Source organism: Lytechinus pictus, chromosome 15 (assembly GCF_037042905.1).
Source record: "Lytechinus pictus isolate F3 Inbred chromosome 15, Lp3.0, whole genome shotgun sequence".
NCBI classification, from domain to species: domain Eukaryota; kingdom Metazoa; phylum Echinodermata; class Echinoidea; order Temnopleuroida; family Toxopneustidae; genus Lytechinus; species Lytechinus pictus.
This window is the reverse complement of record NC_087259.1, coordinates 21,595,229-21,616,710: the sequence shown is the minus strand read 5'-3', so window position 1 is coordinate 21,616,710 and position 21,482 is coordinate 21,595,229. Positions and strand designations below refer to the sequence as shown.

The window sequence follows — 21,482 nt, the reverse complement described above, 5'->3', positions numbered from 1 at the left end:
TAACTACGTTTTTCGAATAAGTAACTACGTAATTCGAATAAGTAACTGCATATTTCGAATAAGTAACTACGTTTTTCGAATAAGTAACTACGTAATTCGAATAAGTAACTGCATATTTCGAATAAGTAACTACGTTTTTCGAATAAGTAACTACGTATTTCGAATAAGTAGCTGCGTATTTCGAATAAGTAACTGCATATGTCGAATAAGTAACTGCGTATTTCGAATAAGTAACTACGTTTTTCGAATAAGTAACTGCGTATTTCGAATAAGTAACTGCATATTTCGAATAAGGAATAAGTAACTAACTTCACATTTTGAATAAAGAATAAGGAATAAGGAATAAGTAACTAACTTCACATTTTGAATAAGGAATAAGGAATAAGGAATAAGTAACTAACTTCACATTTTGAATAAGGAATAAGGAATAAGGAATAAGTAACTAACTTCACGGACCTCTCTCAAACAGCAAGTTTTGTATGCGCTCGTCTTTGCGTGGAGACACACTTGCTGATCAAAGTTTCTGCAAACTAGGAATGATCGACCCCCCCCCCCCCTTTATTTTGGGGAGGATCGAGGGGTGCATATATAAAGCCTTCGATATGATCGATCGATCTCTCTCAGATAAACACACATCGGGACACGCATATACAGTAATCACTTAAAATTGTAATTTCCTTTTAATCTTGACTGGTTGACCTCCTCGCCCCCTCGCCCCTCTCTCTTTGTAACTGATCCTGAGACTGACCCCCCCCCCTACGATCGAGTTTGCAGGTTTGCATAACAATCTAATCACGTGCGTGGCCGTGTACTGCAAGAAGGTCAGCTGATCACCGGAGGCGAACAACACAGACAGAACAAACCCAGCCCAGACAATTTAAAATAGATCTCGACTATAATTTAAAGGTGGCAACTTTTGTGCATCTGGGAAAATATAGATGTGAGTATAATTGCTTTGATGGTCTTATTGTAAAACTGTGACAAAGAACCAGTAGACTCTAATAATTACTGGACCTTGCATAATTTTTTGCTAATGCAAACTCGCACCAATCGCACAACGAATGCCAAGCTGTACCCATATAATGGGGAATTTAGCTACTGTACAATTTGAATTGCTGCAACACGGAATTGTGTTCGCTTGATACTGAAATGTATGTAGCGAAATTGCGTGTGTATAAAAATATCGGGTTGAAAAGAATTGTGTTTGGGCTCTAATGCAGTTTCGCAACTTTGAGAGAATTTCTCTGCCAATAATTCTTCGCAAATGTAAGGTCTCTCAAGCACAATTTAGACTGTTTAGTCACTGACTATTTCAGTCTAGATTCCTATATCATAATTACTGTGAAACCAGCCAAGGGGCCAGGGCCAGGCCAAATAGGCCAAGCTGCATGCTGCAAGCTGATGCTGCATTATTCTGACAACGGCGGAATAGAAAAAAACAGAATAGAAGTCGGCGCTAGTGTAGTTTCGCACCTCCCCGTTTAATGGTTTTCAAACATGTACAATCTCACCCTAAATAATTCACAACCTAAAATACTTGCATCTGAGCCTCCAAAGTCCAGTAGAAGTTGAATATTTGCCGTTTTGACACTTTTTTTACAAAGTTTTACACCTATTTCGGAATCACTCGGTCGCTTGATCAAGCTCAGCGCTGCACATAAGCAGTCGGTACGCGTACAGTACGTACCACCTAGTGAAGTGTGTGTGTGTATTTGAGTTTTGTCAGACGTGTATCAATCAGATATGATTATTTACGTCTGGGACCGACCTTTAACGTCACCATCCGAAAGACGAAGTGCAAGAAGAGCGAGTTTTTCTATGGTATCTTCAAAAAGATTTTTTCCCCTCTTTCAGCTTGCACCAAGTATTACGGTAGTGGTTGTGCAGTAATGTGTGTGGGGTGTGCGTGTGTGTGATTTTTTGAATGAAATAAGAAATGTGAAACACACACGCACACCCCACACACACATTCACACAACAAACATCAACCACTCTGCACAACCACTACCGTAATACTTGGTGCAAGCTGAAAGAGGGGAAAAAAATCTTTTTGAAGATACCATAGAAAAACTCGCTCTTCTTGCACTTCACTAGGTGGTACGTACTGTACGCGTACCGACTGCTTATGTGCAGCGCTGAGCTTCAAGTAGCCTCTTGTCGAGGCCCTGGCGGCTGCTTCCCGAGCGAAGCGAGGGCTTTCCTAATTCGCGAAGCGAATTAGGCCTGGCGCGAGCCAGGGCCTCTTGACATCTGAACTGAATTATATATTCATGAGGAACGTCTTCCTAATGAATATACATGAGTCATGATATTACCGGTCACCGAGTAAACCAATGAAATGTCAGAGCTGTTTCGTCTTGGGTTCGGAATACTATATAGTAGTCCACTATTCTGCAGGGGATTAATTTAATTGCGGGACACGAAAGGGGATATAACCAGCAAAATGCTACAAGTAGTGGTACTACTACTACTACTACTATACTACTAATACTACTATTACTACTGGCCGTAACAGACCCATCACCGCCCCGAAACTTCCCGGGAGATACTGCTCAGCCGCTGGTCAGACTCGAGTCAACTCCCAGCAACTCCACCCCAGCTTCCCTCACTGCACTGCACAGCAGAGATCGATAATCGACGCCCCGGATCGACCGGTGGAATCGCATGAAATATTACATTTTTTCCATATCCTGTGGGTAGATTTACAAAGACATCTCGTCCTTTCAGTGCAGAGTTAATTTCATCGACTTGCAAATCCTTAAATCGGTCAATATTCAGCGTTTTAGAGGCATATTCAGTGCTCATTGATATTTCGTCGTCACTCTTCGCCAAGAATCCAAGGGTCGCCATTCAAGAGGAGCTCATGAATATTTAATATGACGTCATAGCAGCTCGCGCTCTCATTGGATGATTTTCACCGACCAGTTTTTGGTCGGTGAATTGGTAAAAACAATAAAAAACAAAAGAAAGTCGGTGAAATTCGGTACAGATGTCCAGAGGCCCTGTCTCGCGGCGCTCTGCTTCGCTCTCTCCCGTGCTTTGCCATGTTCGCTCGGAAAGCAGCCGACAGGGCCTCGACAAGAGGCTAAGCTTCAAGCGACCGAGTGATTCCGAAATAGGTGTAAAACTTTGTAAAAAAAAGTGTCAAAACGGCAAATATTCAACTTCTACTGGACTTTGGAGGCTCAGATGCAAGTATTATAGGTTGTGAATTATTTAGGGTGAGATTGTACATGTTTGAAAACCATTAAACGGGGAGGTGCGAAACTACACTAGCGCCTAGAAGTCACAAAAATGACAAATATCTCAGATTAATGAACGATTGATTGGGAATGTATTAAAATTGTTTTGATAATCCTGTACGAGTTTAAATATATATTTTAAATGACTTTTGTTACGAACTAATATTAAAATTGTTTTGAGGTCCTGTACGCAAGGCTCGACATTAGCAGTGGCCCGGGGCCACCAGAAATTCACCTCGGGCAATCATTATTGAAAAAATATTAAGTTTTGGTGGCCCGAATCGGGCAACCAATAATTTTCAGAATAGCGCAATTTTTCTCCCCATTTTGCACGCATTTATCAACTTTCTACAGTTCAAATTGCAAGCCAGTTTGTCATGCGCCCTTTTTGTTGATCTACACACAAACACACACACAAAGTTGGCCTACCGCTATAGCATTAAGTAGCTTTAATCCAGCCGGCCGTGCCGGCCGGCTGGCGTGAGCTTTGCATGCTTGAAGCAGCTGTGCGCGCGTTAGCAGCCTATTCAGACTCAGGGAGCTGCAATACGAAATGTTGCTGCTAAGAAATCTTCCACAGAACTGTGAAAATCCAAGTCAAAGTCACATTTTACACCAATGAAATGCCCTTCTACAGACCTTTTTGCTAAAATCTGGTGTATTCTGATTATTTGCAAGCATTAAAAAGAGGAATCATGACCTCTCTTTTGACTCAAAAAGACCGATTTCCAAATGAAAATAATACACATAAAAACACATAGGTGAGTACATCACAGTCCCACATGTGCATTTGTATGTATGTTGTTACTTGGTTTCTTTCGAAGCTGTGTCTTTTCCGGTCTTTTCTAGCCAAAAATAAACAGACAGTTTCTTTCTTTCTTGTTTATAAATGACTTCTTAAACAACTCTTGAGAAAGTAAATACTTTGGGAAGGCATTTCATTAATATGAAATGTGAATTTTTCCAACATTTTGGCAAATTTAGGGAAGGAATTTTCTAACACTTTTTTTTGCCCTTTTATTATTTTCTTTCATTTTTTTGGACAGTGGTTAAACCATTTATACCCATTTATTCATTTTTAATGTTTTTCTTTATATTTTTCGGGCCACCAAACTTTAATATCGGGCCACCAAAAAAAATTATTTGAAGGTTTTGGTGGCCCGAACGGGCCACCACCAAAAAAAGTTAATGTGGAGCCTTGCTGTACGAGTTAAAATATATTTTCAATGACTTTCGTTATGAACTCCGAAAAGAAGTAGGCCTTAATGATGTATTACTCTGACAAAGGCAGAAAGTAAAATAAAATAAAACAGAAGTCACTTACGTCTCAGATTACTGACAATGGATTGGGAATGTCTTAAAATTGTTCTGAGGTGCTAACAAGTTGAAATATATTTTATATACCTTTCGTTATAAACTCTCTGGGAAATATAAATGACGCACTATTCTGTCAACGGCGGAAAGGAATATGAAAGAGAACAGAAATCACAAACATCTCAGATTAATGAATGAACGATCAGGACATGTTTTAAAATTGTTTTGAAATTCTAACATGTTCAAATATATTTTAATTGCCTTTCGTTATGTTGCAGTTACATGTACACCACAGGCAGGTGGTTGCAGTGAACAAGTGATCAGGGTCATGATGTGATGAAGTTTACTTGGCATTGTAGGACAATTGACTTATTTTCTTTTGTACTGGTCTAGTTGATCAATGCTTGATTTTTTATGTAGATCTATTGTAACCAATTTTGAAAACAAGGAAAGCTAGTTCATGAATATTTATTATTCAAGAAATCAAATGCTCATGTTGCTCTATGCTTCCAATCTGTTCAAGATTTTTTATTTTTCAGTCAAGAATTGCCAAACCCTGCCTGAACCGTACCAATCTTAAAGTTCAGGGAAAAACTGCTGAACTTACATGTATACACATTTGATTTAACCTTATTCAAATTGTACAGATCTATATTGTTTACTTTATTTAACTATGATCAGCCCTGTATTATAAACCAAAGATGTTGTGGTTTATTTATTTTTTCTGTGTGTGTGTTTGTTTCACAATTCTCTCCGTCAGATCCAGTAAACGGCACTAATAGCCATCATAATGGCTACCAGTTCAGAGTTCCGCTTTGATCGCAAAGGTGCCTATGCCCTGTATGTCCTCTTAATTCTGCTGGTCACCTACCTATTGAACCAGCTTGACCGTTATGCTCTGGCCATCTGTACACAACCCATGGCTCAGGAGATAGGCTATGGTGATTTTGGGTGTCTGGAACTAAAGAATGTCTCCAAGGAAGAGATAGGCAAGGATGGCTGTCCCAAAAATGCTACAAAAACACAGTAAGTTGAGACGATTTTAGTATTAATGCTTGGTCAAATCTAGAGAGAAGGTCACCCATGTGATTTGTAAACAAGTATCATCGAACATTCCAATATTACCTGAGGTTTAATGGTCACTTGATCTTTCTTCTGAAGCTGTTATAGTTTAAATTTAGCATCAAGCACCCTCTCTTAGTAAGCTTTTTAAATTTTATTTAAAGAGAACTTTGAGCACTTATTTTACAAATTTACTGATTGGATATTAGAAAGCTACAGACAGAAATCATATTCTGAAATTTTCAGCCCATTCCATGCTTGAGAAGGTGTTCTATAGACACAAGATATGAATATGCAGATATTTTATTTTGATTTGGCGCTCGATTGAAATAATTTTGATATAAAAATGTTTAATTTATCCAGTAAAAGACATTTTTTATTTTTTATCCTTTACATCATATTAGACGCATACATTTATATAATCTTGTAATGAATTAGAGTAGTTACATACATGTACACTCTCAGGGGTTGGATTTATTAAAACTAAAGATAGGCTTTAACATGCTTAAGGTTGGTACAAATAATAAACACAAAGTTGTAAGACAATGCGATCCAATTTAATATGATTAATTGTTCAAATTACTACAAAAATGTAGTGTATGTTGGGAAAACATTTGCTCTTCAAGATGTCAGACAAGAGGTTTACATTAATATATGTCATATTTTTGTCACATTCTGTTAATTGTTATTGCTGAATTTCTGGTCAGTGCTAACAATTGTTATCAAACAGTGCTCACATTTTTTTTTCTCATTTCAATGTGCAGGTGTAATTCGTACCTTGGTCCCAACAATACAGAAGTATGTTATTATGATAGGACTGGAGGTGGCTTTCAGTACCAGATTTTAGCTGGACCTATCTTCATTGTTATTTACACATTCGCAGGTATGTCGAATTTAATATGTTGATGGTATACATGTAACCTTTTGGTGGGCCTCGTTGAAGCAAAGGCAATCCCAGCCATGGCGTAATTTCCTTCAGCAAGAAATTTATCCACATTGTGCTGCACTCGACCCAGGTGAGGTGAATGGGTACCCGGCAGGATTAATTCCTTGAATGCATGAGCGGTGAAAGGCAGCTCGAGCTAAAGCCGGGGTAATAATAATAACAACGCGCCTCGGAATAGAGTATTTCTAGATAGATGGCGCTATATAAATGCCTATTATTATTATTATTATAATTAATTGCATAGTTTTTCAGAAAGTCAGTGCTTGAGGAAAGCCGTGAAATTATCATGCCAAAGGTTAGTACCTGGCACAAGTCATAGTCTGTGGAAATCTTTTCTCCTGCTCTCATTGTCAAATCAAAAGACTGGACTAATAATATATAGTTTAATTTGATTCAAATTGCATTTATTTTATTCATAATTTTAAAAGTTTGCAACATGAATTATTTATAAGCAAAGGCAAAAATCAAAACGAAATGGGGAACTGCTTATGAAGTCATTCATTATTTGACCTTTTCTGTCTATAATTCCAGGCATTGGACTTGGATATTTGGCTGATATTACCAATCGTAAATTTCTTCTTGCTATCTGCTTGGCCTTCTGGAGTCTGATGACGCTTCTTACTGGGTTTGCTACAGAATACTGGCATCTCGTCATTCTAAGATTTGGATTGGGATTTGGGTAAGTGGGCAGTTCAAGGCAGTTTCACTGTGATATTTGTGATATGGTGGAGACCTGTGCACACTTTGACTCTGTACTGGAGCATTCATATACATGTAGTTATTTTTCAATTTTTTTGTAATCTGGAAATCATGGAAATAGTTTAGCATCATCATTGTGTATTTCAGTCAGCATTTCCCTGTTGCTCTCAGATCCTAGCTACTTTCACAGGTTCACCATCTTCCCTCCTCAATACCTGGCTCATCCATCTCGAACTGCTCCTCTCTATTACTCCCACATCCGATTCTTGCAAGCCCAACCTTTTCATGAGCTCACTTGTGTGATATTTTAACTCTAGACCTTTGTGTAAAACTAGCACTTTCTCTTTTGTTTTCTTTCAATACAGAGAAGCCGGCTGTACACCGTTTGCTTCCAGTCTTATTGCTGATTATTTTGCAGCGAGCGTCCGTGGGATAGCACTTGGTGGTTACAACATTGGTATCTATGCGGGTTACAGCTTGTCCTATGCTCTCGGGGATTTTATAACGGCAGCAAACATAAATGGACAGGTAAGAGGGGTTCAGAGGGTCAGTTGCCACTTGGTCTTCACCTACTTGGCTTACTTTCCATTGGTCTCAACCCAATGGTCTAATCCAAGCTTGTCTATTAAATGACACGTGACCCTGAAACCATTTGTCTTATATTGTATAGTCTTCATTTTGTTTAACATCAATTACCTGGTACTAGAAGTCGATCAGATCAGCTGTTTGTGAAAAAAAATTTATTTGGACAAAGTCAAAAATAATAAGTAGATGAAATGAAATTCAGATTATCTGGGCATGGTATGAGAACAAGTGATGTGTTGACAGAATGGTAATTAGACCAAATTGATATCAGATCAAGTGGGTTTAGCCATGATAGCTACTTTGTCTAATGTCACTTTGAGGGTTAATATACAGAAATTGTTACTAATAATGAAAAAGGATAGGTTTGAATAAAAATTAATATAGAGAAAAGTGATGTTTCAGTATTTAATAGCCCATCAAATGTAATATGGCCTGGTTCTATAGGCCTACTGTTTGAAACCAGGCCAATTACACCAATTTCAGTGGGTTGGCATTAGATGTTCTTGATTGGGGGTATACTTGAGTTAAGATCTTATACCCCCGTCACACTTATTCGGAATCAGCAGGAATCGAGCAGACCCAGCCGGAATGAAGAACTTTCTAAATTCGTGCCACATTCGGGAGGGAATTTGAAATTTTCACTACTTTTTCAAAAATGTCGTTCGAATACTTAGAACGTCCTTTGATCCTGCCTCTAATGATTCTTGCACATTCCGGGTGTATCGACTGTCGAATGCAGCTCGAATACAGTCGGAACACAGGAAGAATATTAAGAATGCTGTTAGAATGCAGCAAGAATATTTAGAATGCAGTCAGAGAGCAGTCAGAATGCACTTCGAATGTCGTTCGACATTTCTCCACTTCGAATGCACTTCGAAAGTTTTGAACATGAGCAAAACATTCGGGCCGGTCACAAGAATGGACCCGAATGTCTGGAATGCACTCAGAATGCAGTCAGAATTTTTAGAATGCGCTTCAAATATCCAGGAATGTACCAAGAATTTTCATTCCGACGGCATTCCGGCTCATTCCGCCTCTAGTGTGACGGGGGTTTTACCAGAATGTGTTCATTTTCTTTGAGTTGACATTTGATGTTCTGGATTGCTGGGATACATGTACCTGGGTTAAGATCTTACCAAAATGTGTTCTTTTTCTCAGGGTTGGCGTTGGGTGTTCTGGATTGGGGGTATACTTGGGTTAAGATCTTACCTGAATGTGTTCTTTTCCTCAGGGTTGGCATTGGGTGTTCTGGATTGGGGGATACCTGGGTTAAGATCTTACCAGAATGTATTCTTTTTCTCATGGTTGTCATTGGGTGTTCTGGATAAGGGGATACCTTGGTTAAGATCTTACCAGAATGTATTCTTTTTCTCATGGTTGGCATTGGGTGTACTGGATTGGGGGTATACCTGGGTTAAGATCTTACCAGAATGTGTTCTTTTTCTCAGGGTTGGCATTGGGAGTTCTGGATTGGGGGTATACTTGGGTTAAGATCTTACCAGTATGTGTTCTTTTTCTCAGGGTTGGCATTGGGTGTTTTGGATTGGGGGTATACTTGGGTTAAGATCTTACCAGAATGTGTTCTTTTTCTCAGGGTTGGCATTGGGTGTTTTGGATTGGGGGTATACTTGGGTTAAGATCTTACCAGAATGTATTCATTTTCTCGGGGTTGACGTTGGGTGAACTGGATTGGGGGTATACTTGGGTTAAGATCTTACCAGAATGTGTTCTTTTTCTCAGGGTCGGTATTGGGTGTTTTGGATTGGGGGTATACTTGGGTTAAGATCTTACCAGAATGTGTTCATTTTCTCGGGGTTGACGTTGGGTGTACTGGATTGGGGGTATACCTGGGTTAAGATCTTACCAGAATGTGTTCTTTTTCTCAGGGTTGGCATTTGATGTTCTTGATTGCTGGGATACATGTACCTGGGTTAAGATCTTACTAGAATGTGTTCATTTTCTCAGGGTTGGCATTTGGTGTTCTTGATTAGGGGATACCTGGGTTAAGATCTTACCAGAATGTATTATTTTTCTCATGGTTGGCATTGGGTGTTCTGGATTGGGGGATACCTTGGTTAAGATCTTACCAGAATGTGTTCTTTTACTCAGGGTTGGCGTTGGGTGTTTTGGATAGCTGGTATACCTGGGTTCCTGGTAGCGGCCCTTCTAGCCTTCACCGTCAAAGAGCCAGTGAGAACGAAAAATGCAACGCTGCAGGAGAGGTCAGAGTCTTACGAGGTCACCGGTCTGCAGAAGTTAAAGATGGTGATGGCCTGCTTCTGTAGTCCCTCCTTACTGATCCTGTGTCTTGCTGGTTCCATTAGGAATGGAGGTCAGTGTAATGTCCACTTTGTGTAATCCCGTATCATATGATGGAATCCTATGTAATGAGCAAATACAGGAACTCCCTTGTCCCCGGGAAGTGTTTCATCATACATTTATCGTAATCAGGCGTGTAAGAGTTCAGCTTTGTAGCTGATTTGAGCAATTTTTAGCTTTGATCTTTCGCCTAATGTCAACATATTGTAGCTTCCTCTTTACAAGAGTATGGAAGCTCATTAAAATTCAGCACCTATCAGCTTTTTTTCACCCCTTTTCATCAGTGATCACTCACACCCCTCCACAGTAAAAGTCAGACATCTTGGAAGGGTTTCATGAACAAACTTGTTAGCAGTTTTATCTGAAAATTACCATAGTAACAGTGCCCCTTAGCCAATAAAAACGAAAGAAAGTCGTCAGATCTGAAAACTCAAATGACAAAAAAGAGCTCTCCTGAGGTACCCTCTGTATAAAAGTAAAAAACTTTTCACAGTAGCAAAGTTTCAATAACAGTTTAGTGCTACTGAATTCACTCAATTTGATTGGCCAATAGTAAACTTGTTATAAAAATTGTGCATTTCTTATTATAACAAGTGTGAATGAAACAGGATCCAGATGTATGGTACACTCCTTGAAATCTATTTAAAAAAATACAAAAAATATATTATGCACCTGCACTCTTCCATTAAGGCAGTTGATATGACATAATTTTTGGATTGCTTTTCAGGCTTGTCACACAGTCAAGATATGCTTACAGTGGCAACCCCTGCAACCTTGTTCAATCAATATATCATAAAAATAGCAACTTTGTTCATTGTTTTGCTTGTTGAATATTCTGCTTATTACTTGCTTTAATGTATACTCTTCTTATTGTATTTTCTTTGTTATTTTGTTCATAAAAAAAGATGCAGATATAAAAAAATTACATTATTTCTGTCTTTCAGCTGGCTATGTATGGGGTTACAACACCCAGCTTTACTTTACAACTTATTACCCTGAAGTCAGCACAGGACAATGGCTATCATGGATCCCGCTGGTAGGGGGCAGCATTGCAGTGGTCTTCGGAGGATTTATATCCGATAGAGTGGTCAAATGGGGACCGTACGCCAGGATATGGGTCTTGATCGCAAGTCTAGTAAGTTTATGAAGCCTTGTTAATTTTAATCCTGCTAAGACTTGGAATTAGTTAATTGGATTTGATTTTACACATTCTTAATTAGTAATGAGATTTTCATATAATTTGATCTCACAACTTTGTAGATTATGCCATGGTTAAAACGTGTGCCGGTTGCTTCTCAGGCTTCAAAATAGCCCAGTCTGTTAGCGTTATTAGCCCATAATTACATACAGGGGCCGCGGAACCGGGGGGGCTGGGGGGGGCTTTCCAAAACCGTGTACAAAAACGCAAAAATGACCATACGATTGTGATTTTTTGCATGGTCAGCCCCCCCACTTTGAAAACCGTTCCGCGGCCCCTGACATAAGAAGTTTGTTTAGAATCATGGTTTAAACCCTTCTGCATTCTATTAATGTGCTCATGGAATCAGGGGGGCGTTTCATAAAAGGACTTGTCGGACGTTTTATCCGACAAGTCCCATTTCATCCGACAGTTACCTTAGTAACAGTACCTCTCAGCCAATCAACATCAGAGAAAGATGTCAGATCTGACAACTTGTCGGATGAAAATGTTGATGAAACACTCCCCAGATCTAATCTTATATTTCCTATGAATTCTGGGCTTATCAATGCACAATTGAGTAAACTTTTTTTTTTTTTACTGAGGTTTGTATCTCAACCATGGATAAAACTTATCTGAATTTAGGCCATTGATATTTCAAAATGAGCATTGCAAAGGAACAATACATGTAGATATGAAATATGAGTTTAGAATAAGATGATCCTTAGTCATCAAAATCATTTCATAATCACAGAAATTATTGAATGGAAAGAACCAAAACCAGGTAGCCTTATATCCAATATATTGATAGTTTACTTCACTTTTTGCTAGATTTCCACTGTTTCATATTTGTGTGTGTGTGTGTGATTTCATTTTGACATATTAAGGACGTTCCACAGTTATGTTTGTGCGCATCATGATCTGCGCATATTTTACACTCTGCGCGCTGACGTCACAATGATGAACTGGTTAACCAGCTGTAAGTAATGTGAGCTGATTTTTCTCCTTATCTGCACTAACTTCAGATCTGATGTGTTATTTTATGAAGCTAATAAACTAGAATTATTCCATGGACCATTTTTTTTATTCCTATAATATATATTTCAAAATAGTTTCTCTGTAGTGGTGCAAAGTATGATGACTATGACCCCGAGTTTGAATAAATGGAAAAGTGGTTCGGAATTTTTCCTCACATAGATACAAAGCTTTTGGCGCGTTTTCGGGTGTTTTAAGAAGCAAATTTGCTCTAATAAGAGTGCTGATAGTTTGAAAACAAGCACATGAACTCATATTTTTTTTTATGTTTGCACCTCTTCGGTATACTTTCCTCTACAACTTTGCAAAGTTTGGTGAAAATGACATGGGTTTTGACTAAAGTGCAGCCTTTCTTTTACTTCTCAAGTTTTTTATTGAAATTTGAAATGTTTGACGGTGAGTATCTTTCCCGCAATTTCTGAGAACTGAGAGTGTTGTTAAACTTTAATGAGCAGACAATTGACAGCAATATAAATAAATTATCCATCATACGGATACAATTATTAATCATATTACAAAATTGGATGAAATCTTCATGGATTTTGACTGAGTAATATAGCTTTAAATTCATTGTTGTGATCTCGTGAGGTCTAAATATGCCAAATACTTTTGGATGCACAATTCTTAAGAACTTCATCCATTTTGGGTTAACTTTGAAGCTCTATAGCAAAAAATCAAGCACATGGACCCATGTTAATTTTTGTACATTTGGAATATTCAGGTGCTAAAGTATCTTTGTGCAAAGTATGATGAAAATGACATGGATTTTCAATGTTTGAGAGCAAGACTGCGGAAGTACTCGCATTTTAGACGGTATATCAACAGACTTTTGCTTGTTTTCAGCGCATTTTGGGCTGTTTCAAGCCAACTCGCAACAGTTTAGACACTGATAGTTTAAAAACGAGCACATGGACCCCATATTTTTAATATTTCAACGTCTTCAGAATATATTCCTCTACAAATCTAGAGAGTATGATGAAAATGACATGGATTTTCAATGTTTGGGAGCAGAACTACGGAACTATTCATATTTTAGACATTTTGGACGGTATTATCAGACTTTTACTTGTTTTCGGCGCATTTTGGGCTGTTTCAAGCCAACTCGCAACATTTTGGACACTGATAGTTTAAAAACGAGCACATGGACCCCATATTTTTAATATTTCAACGTCTTCAGAATATATTCCTCTACAAATCTAGAGAGTATGATGAAAATGACATGGATTTTGAATGTTTGGGAGTGAAATACGGGACCATTCGCATTTTAGACGGTATTATTAGACTTTTGCACGTTTTCGGCGAATTCGGCGCACTTTAGGCGATTTTCAGGCCAACTCGCAACAGTTTGGACACTGATAACTAAAAAACGAGCACATGGATCCTATATTTTTAATATTTTAACGGCTTTAGAATATATTCCTCTACAAATTTAAAGAGTATGATGAAAATGACATGGATTTTGAATGTTTGGGAGCGAAATACGGGACCATTCGCATTTTAGACGGTATTATTAGACTTTTGCACGTTTTCGGCGAATTCGGCGCACTTTAGGCGAATTTCAAACCAACTCGCAACAGTTTGGACCCTGATAATTAAAAAACGAGCACATGGACCCAATATTTTTAATATTTTAACGGCTTTGTAATATATTCCTCTACAAATTTAGAGAGTTTGATGAAAATGACATGGATTTTGAATGTTTGGGAGCGAAATACGGGAACCATTCGCATTTTAGACGGTATTATTGGCTTTTTGCACGTTTTCGGCGCATTTTAGGCGATTTTCAAGCCAACTCGCATCACTTTGGACACTCATAGTTAAAAAACGAGCACATGGACCCCACATTATTAACTTTCCTACACCTTCGATATGCATTCCTCTACAATTTAGCCGAATTTGATGAAAATGACATGGATTTTGAAAAAAGTGCAGCTTAAAAAATACTTTTTTAATTTTTGAATAGATTCACGTCTTTGAAGATTTGTTTTTTCCGAGTTTTTGCACCATTTTTGCCAAATGAGGGCGCTGCTGACTCCAAATAGATATAGTTTTACCAATTAAAATATTTTTTCTTACTTTCGTATCTACTGGGTTACATATTCTGAAAGTTTGATGAAGTTTGATGCGTTATCCACTGAGTAAAGATTACTTAAACTCATTTGGTGAATTCGTGAGGTCTAAGAGAGGCATAATTCTCTTGATTGCGCAACATTTCATATCATTCAAATACGGCGACTTTGAAGACCCGTAGAAAAAAAATAAGCACATGAACCTATATTATTTTTTGCATTTTAATAATGCATAGATACCAAAGTAACTCTCCGCAAAATTTTGTGAAAATGACATGGACTTCATTTTAACTGTGGAACGTCCTTAAACTATAAAAGCGTAATGTGGTTTTATATGTGAATTTCCATTGATAGTCCTATTCTCAATAATTGAGCACCATGATTACTACAATATTTATTCACAATTTCTCTTCAGTTTTGCATTTCAGCTCACTATTCTCTTTTTTTTCTTATTTGAATAATGTAATCAGACATTAGCTGCTCCTTTTGCCGCTGGTACCCTATTCTTCGAGCCACCATGGGCGTTTGTTTGTCAAATACCTACCTACATCATTGGTAAGTATGTCAAGGGTCCCAAACTTACTGGGCAATTGCAGTGTTTTAAAAATATTTGAGCCATCAATGTTCATTATCATTAGAGGCCTAGTCTCCATTGCGTGTCAACAATATATTTTCCTTCACAGCAATCATTGTGGGTGTGAAAAAAATCAAAGATATGTTTCACTGAATGATGAATCCAAGGTGCAAGGAAGAATAAGGGTAAATCAATAGAGCTTTAAGTCAGATTCCAGGAAAACTGAAGGTTTTTTTATTGAGGTTTGTTTTGACATGGGCAATGTCATTATGTTACCAATGTTTTGTTAGCGTGCCTGTTTTACATCTTATTGTTCATTTTACCAAATGATGTGAGGAAATTATGCCTGTCCTATCATGTGAACTTTTCATTTTAACAGTCACTATTTACACTCAAGATATTGCATTCAACAATGGCAATTAATTACCACACAGAACAAAAATGCCTTATGATATCAAACATAGGCCATACTTACTATCATAGCATGATTTCTTCATTTTGTCTTAAAGTTGAATGAACATCCTTTTGCAGAATTGTTTTTATATTAAAGACATAATCCTGAATCATGATTGATAGGAATCTAAACTAAAAATTTTGTTCATGAGAGCAGCCAATGTACGAAAGCTTATCATCCATGATTGTCTTCTTCCTTGCAGGAGAAATGTGGGTCAGCGTGACGCTAGCCGTCGTGATAGAACTGGTCCCGTCAAACATCAGAACGACGGCCATCGCTTACTACTTCTTCATCATCAGTAACATCGGTGGTAACATGCCCCTCTTAGTACCCCCTATTGAACAGGTTACCAGCCTCCGCACAGCCTTGTACATACTCTACCCAGGCTGCTATCTGTTGGCGTAAGTAGAATTATGGAGACGTTGAAGGGGGCGTGGCTCAGTCGGTTAGGGCGCCTGTTTTTTTTATAAGATCATAAGATTGCAGCTTGGGTGGTTTTGAGTCCCGCTCTTGCCGACAGTTGTCTAATAAAAAAAACTGATGGATTTGAATTTGCGTGTAAGCATGCTTCACTGCTGTATTCAGTGCAGGTGTGAATGCAGTCAGATAAGGATGCAAATGTTGTCCTGTATATGGGAGAGGCACAACCTATACATTTTTGAACCAATACACTATTTGTCTGTATAGTAGAGGCACAACCTATGCACATATTTGTCAAAGAGTAAAGTGTTCACCTGGTATATTGCACCTGCCGGTCCCGTGCTAAAATCATCTGAAGGTTTAGTTAATCTTCAAGTTCAATTGCCACATTAATCAATAGTATACACTCGTGTATCCAGCATCAAATATGGCAAAGAAATGTATGGGCCCATGCGCAAGCATAATAGAGTCACTATTGTCCCCATACAATAGGGCCCGTGAAACGCTTTGTAGGATCTGATGCTGGATACACGCCTGGTATAATCGTGGACCGTATTAATTTAAAGACAAGGCTTGTGAGCTTCTAGAACCAAGTCGTCCCAGCATAGAGCTTATGTGAATTACAAATACAGGAGTCAATATGTCAATTGCTAATTCATTTTTAGAATGCATGGTGTCAAATTTCCCATGAAGAATCAGGCTCAAAATTATTATGATGTTAATTATTTTCAGCCAGTAATACATTCTGATATTAGCTTTCTAGCAGCAGAATACATTTCACAGCAATTTTCTTAAATAATGAGAAGATGGGTTCCAATTAATTTTGTCTCTTTTAGAGATTGCATCGATTGTAAAATGATATTTTCATTTTAACTGTGCTTAGTTGCTCTTTCTCACGTCTCATTTGCATGTTTTATATCGCTATAATTGTTGATAATGATAATTATACTTGCCTATACATCACTTTATCAAAAGTCTTTAGTGCTTTCCAGTAATGCAGCATAAGTACCCTGGCTTAATCTGGCAATTGTATTGCGTTTTGATCTTTCAGGGCTGTCGTATTTGCTGTCTGTATGCTCGTTGTGAAGAGAGATATTCGACGCAAGCAAGAACTTGACATTCCAGATTCCAGTCCGCTCCTAGCCGAGGATGTAGCGAATCCAAATGATAACGATACAAAGATGGATTGATAGGTTTATGTATGTACAGTGGTAAGAAAAATGTTTATTTTATCTTTGCTGTAAGCACAACTCGTGTATATTCATGTTGTTTGTATGTACGAGTAGGGAAGTACTTCTAGTTCAACTTTTATGCTATTCTGTATTATTTCATTTAAGTAAGTCTATATTTTCTATGGATGTTCACAGACATTGTTCTGAAGTTAACTTGCACAAACTTGTATCTGTTTGTTATTGAGAATCAGGGTGTCTGTTATGGGGCATAATGCTATATCTAATTGCTGGAACATAACATTACGTTATTAAGAAATTGCATGTTTCTACAAGATTTGCTCAAACTTAAAACCTCTTTTCCCCAGTTTTCTTGAATATAAATTCTGTCTTCTTCAGTGTTGTAACCATCAAATTCTGTGTTTTTTGGGTGACATGTACAAAACATTTGATAAAGCAATAAAGCAACCAAAAAAAGCCACAAAAATGTCAATATTATTATCATACCCTCCAGCATTTTAGGAACACGCAATTGTAATCATTGCACCATTTCAATGAACTTGCTGCAAAAGTAGGGATATTATTGGGCATCAGGAATAGTCCAGACAGGCAACAAAAAATGATTTCTTAGTTTCTGGGGGCTACTTTTTCACAACCCATTTTCTAAACTGCAACATAGGTTAAAAAAGTTTTGACATTGCTGTGAATGTAGATATTCCAGTTCTCTTTTGATCATTTCTAGGGCTAAATTGCCCCGAGCCCCCGTGTGATTCTTTTCTCTGGGCCCAGTTTCTGGACTAGTCCTGAATTTGGTCCAGCGGTCTAGCGTCCTTTGGCAAGGCGTTAATCCACACTTTGCCACTCTTGACCCAGGTGCTAAATGGGTACCAGGTAGGATGCGAAAGATATTGTATGTTTTAATTTGCCAGTGCCATAATGAGGCTGTGATGAATGCAAGGAATGCTCTCCAGGGAGTGGAAATCGTGCACTTTTTCGTGCGGGATTGAAATGAATCCAATGACCGGGGTAATAATGAGCTGTAACGCGCTTTGAGCCATTCTGGGAAAAGCGCTATATAAAAATTGGCTATTATTATTATTATTATTTGGGATCCATTTCTTTAAAGATCAACTTACTGGTGAACCTAGAGAAATGCATGTCATAGAATTTATTGGCTCAAATTTTTATGGAAATGTAGTCTTAACAAATAGGTCTATTAAATGATCGATGTCTACATGTAGGGTTTATTTCCAATTCGTCTAATGCCAATGTATTATAACCAGACAATCCTCAATCACTGCTTTGTAATATCCTTGAAAAGGAGTGTGATGACCAAATGTTACTATGTACTTAAATTTGTATTTTTCTGTAATTTTTGCAATCCATTTCCCTCATTTGAATACATGTATATTTTAAAGCTAATCTGATAGTGAGGAATTATTTTGATATCAAGATTTTGAAATCATGTTTAATTGCAAGAATACAGTACACATAGATGTATATCTAGTAAGTTTTGTTTACATAAACTGAATGTTATGAAGTCATTCAATCTAGACTAAAACCCTGTGCTGGCCGCACAAACATTGTCAGCCCAACAGTAAATAAGCCCAGTGACATCTTTTGGATTGAGAAGTCAAACCATTTATTTCAATGTGTAAGTAATGCATTGTTGTAACATTAGGCATCGCTTCCACGTTAATAGTCCAAACAAGGCCTCTGTTAGCACATTGTTAGTGCCAACAACGTTTCTGTGCGGTCAGTACAGGAATATACAGATGGTACATGTGCATGTGTATTATTACTGCATTGGGAAAAGCCAAATTAACAGAATGGGAGATACCACATACAGCTGTACATGTATGTGGATATTTCTCTCGCAAAACCTTCATGTGTACAGTTGTGCTCAAAAGTTAGTGAACCCCACCACAACATGCACTCCTTCATGCTGAGTGTTGAATGTAGACAACAGAACTACAATGTTCAGTGAGCCCAGAGTTACAAAATTTATCGAATGTAATATGTTATCAAGTGACTTCATAATTAAATATCTAAAACATGGCAGAACTTGAACACTTCTGGTGGGGTTCACTGACTCGTAGTACTTGGGCATATGAAACCACTTTTGGAAATATATGTTCTATCTCTCAAGGTTTATCAATAAATATTCATAACATGTTTTATTCGATACTACTTTCTAATTTCAATTAATATTTAATGATGTATAAATGTATAAAGCTATTGCTACAGATATTTTTTTGTATTTTTCTAGGAAATAATTTTTTCTATATTGTGAATTTAGCATTACTTTTACTGCCTAATTATATATGCATTAGGTTTGTGTTGAAATGATTATATGGATTTGTAATTTTTCATGTAATATAATTATAACTCTTCAGAGATTTATTTATACATGGATATTATATTTTCATTATTATAATATAATGTAACTTGTCTTTCATGTATCTTTTTTTTTTGCGTAATATGAACATGGGTATATAAACAGAGATTACCGGTACTAAAAAATAAAAAAAGATTCATATTGCATAGCTTTTTTTGTGATTTATAACCATTTATTGTTATACAGATTCATATAATTTTCCTGTATTTAACAGGTTGTATGCAGAGATGCCAACCTAAAGGGATGGTTGTCAGGAATATTTACCATATTTGTCAGGAACAAATGGGAGTTTCTCAGGAACATCCCGCGAAGTAGCATCGTTTATACGCTCAACCACCCAATGATTACATGTACATGTATGTGTACAGTCAATCGCCATTGACATTGTGCATGCATGAACTGCGGCGCGGCTTGCACTCCGCACTTCGCTGTGTATTCAGCAGCAGCGCGCGGAGGCGCTTGCAATAGAAATCTCAGTAGAGAAACTCCCGTTGGTTTACCGTTGGCCACACACACGCTGCATGCACGATACCTGTATACACAATACACGCATATACATGCACAATACACAATACACGCATATATACACATGCACAGCAAAGCAATACACATGTATTGTAGTTGTTTTTTCCGTAACCTTTTTATTGTTGCCGTAACACCGTAATTGGAGGAATAAAATCGGAACAAATACGTCGAATCCGTAACGGTTGGCATCTCTGTGTATGTAATATGAGACAAAATAGGAATACTCAAATTAAATAAATGTTACTTCTTTGTATTCAAAAATAAATATTCATTACGTATTACCTAGAGATAGACACTAATGATTTTGAATTATCAAGAGAACTAATCTTCTGTATGAGGAAAAAAGGATTCTCTCCTATTCTAAGATGGAATTCATAGCACGTTGAATAAAATAATCATAATTGGAATTGCTAATCGGGTTTTAAATGTAGTTTCAGTGTGAAAATAGCTGGTTAATTTGTGCATTTCATAATAAATGCATGCAAGTTGTGACATCAATCCTTAGCGGATTGGCCAACGACACTGTCCTCATCACTAGGAGTACTTAACTCCATGCATTAATCAGTGTATTTCTCCCTCAAAGTGATTCCATGATATTACTGCTATTTTTACTGATCAATACTTATTTTTCCCTGCACTTGGGCTTAACAATACATAAAATGTTTCTCTATATTTTCACTCTCGGTGTGTGCTATCTAAGAAAAAGTTGTCAACCCTTGAGGGCACAACTTGACCCCTCATTATAAGCCAGTTCGGGTTCCATTCTAGGCATGAATCAGAAGGTCATTTGTACTAAAAAGTTACATGGTGGTTTCATATTTAATGAGACATGCACCAACTTTGATTTCTTTATTATTCATATATTCTTATGAATTGTGTTTTTCATTAGATCCACAAAAAACAATGCGTCCACTAGCGACTGATACTTCACAGTTGGCCAAGTTCATTGTTATAACATGCAGATGCATTCAAAGTAGAAATGCAACAAATACTTTCATAGCGTGTGTTTATTGGTGTGCTATGCTAGTCACCTGGTCTAATCAGTTTTTACAGAAATGAATGGTCATTTGACCAAAATTGCTCATGAGGTAACTCTAAACCAGAACATTTATGGTTCATGTTTTATGAAACCTGTGTACCATATAAAGCATTGAAATATACTATATATATACTATATACAGGAGGCCGGACATGAATTACACAAAATTAGTTTATGCAATCCATGTACTTAAGGAATTCAATTATTATGTCATGAATGGACCCATCGAAATCCATGCAGTTCATAAGCAGATGTATAAAATTTGTTTCAAGAAATAAATATTACAGCCTATTCTTATGCTATCACTCTTATGTACTGTATTTAAAATATGGTTCAAATGTAAATGAATATTTATCAAATGTAAACTTAAACACTGCTTGATGCAAATCGCATATATGATTTATGACAACAAATATATAGAAATCAATAAATTGATTAATGAAAGAACCACCTCA

The 21,482-nt window shown here is 37.3% G+C and overlaps 1 protein-coding gene across 1 annotated transcript; it reads left to right on the top strand.

The window, feature by feature from the left end:
* The first annotated feature begins 806 nt into the window (after positions 1-806).
* On the top strand, positions 807-21,482 carry LOC129277901 (protein spinster homolog 1-like). Its single transcript, XM_064110081.1, has 10 exons — positions 807-940; positions 5,317-5,582; positions 6,383-6,501; positions 7,096-7,243; positions 7,629-7,791; positions 9,958-10,180; positions 11,112-11,302; positions 14,919-15,003; positions 15,679-15,877; positions 16,948-21,482. Exons 2-10 carry the CDS (start codon positions 5,347-5,349, stop codon positions 17,084-17,086), a joined length of 1,503 nt encoding a protein of 500 aa, XP_063966151.1. The 5' UTR covers positions 807-940; positions 5,317-5,346; the 3' UTR covers positions 17,087-21,482.

Excerpts from the sequence above, each read along its gene's own strand:
- LOC129277901 (XM_064110081.1), top strand. The coding sequence starts at position 5,347 with ATGGCTACCAGTTCAGAGTTCCGCTTTGATCGCAAAGGTGCCTATGCC. Across the intron at positions 6,502-7,095 it reads TGTTATTTACACATTCGCAG|GCATTGGACTTGGATATTTG; the intron begins GTATGTCGAATT and ends CTATAATTCCAG. Across the intron at positions 7,244-7,628 it reads AGATTTGGATTGGGATTTGG|AGAAGCCGGCTGTACACCGT; the intron begins GTAAGTGGGCAG and ends CTTTCAATACAG.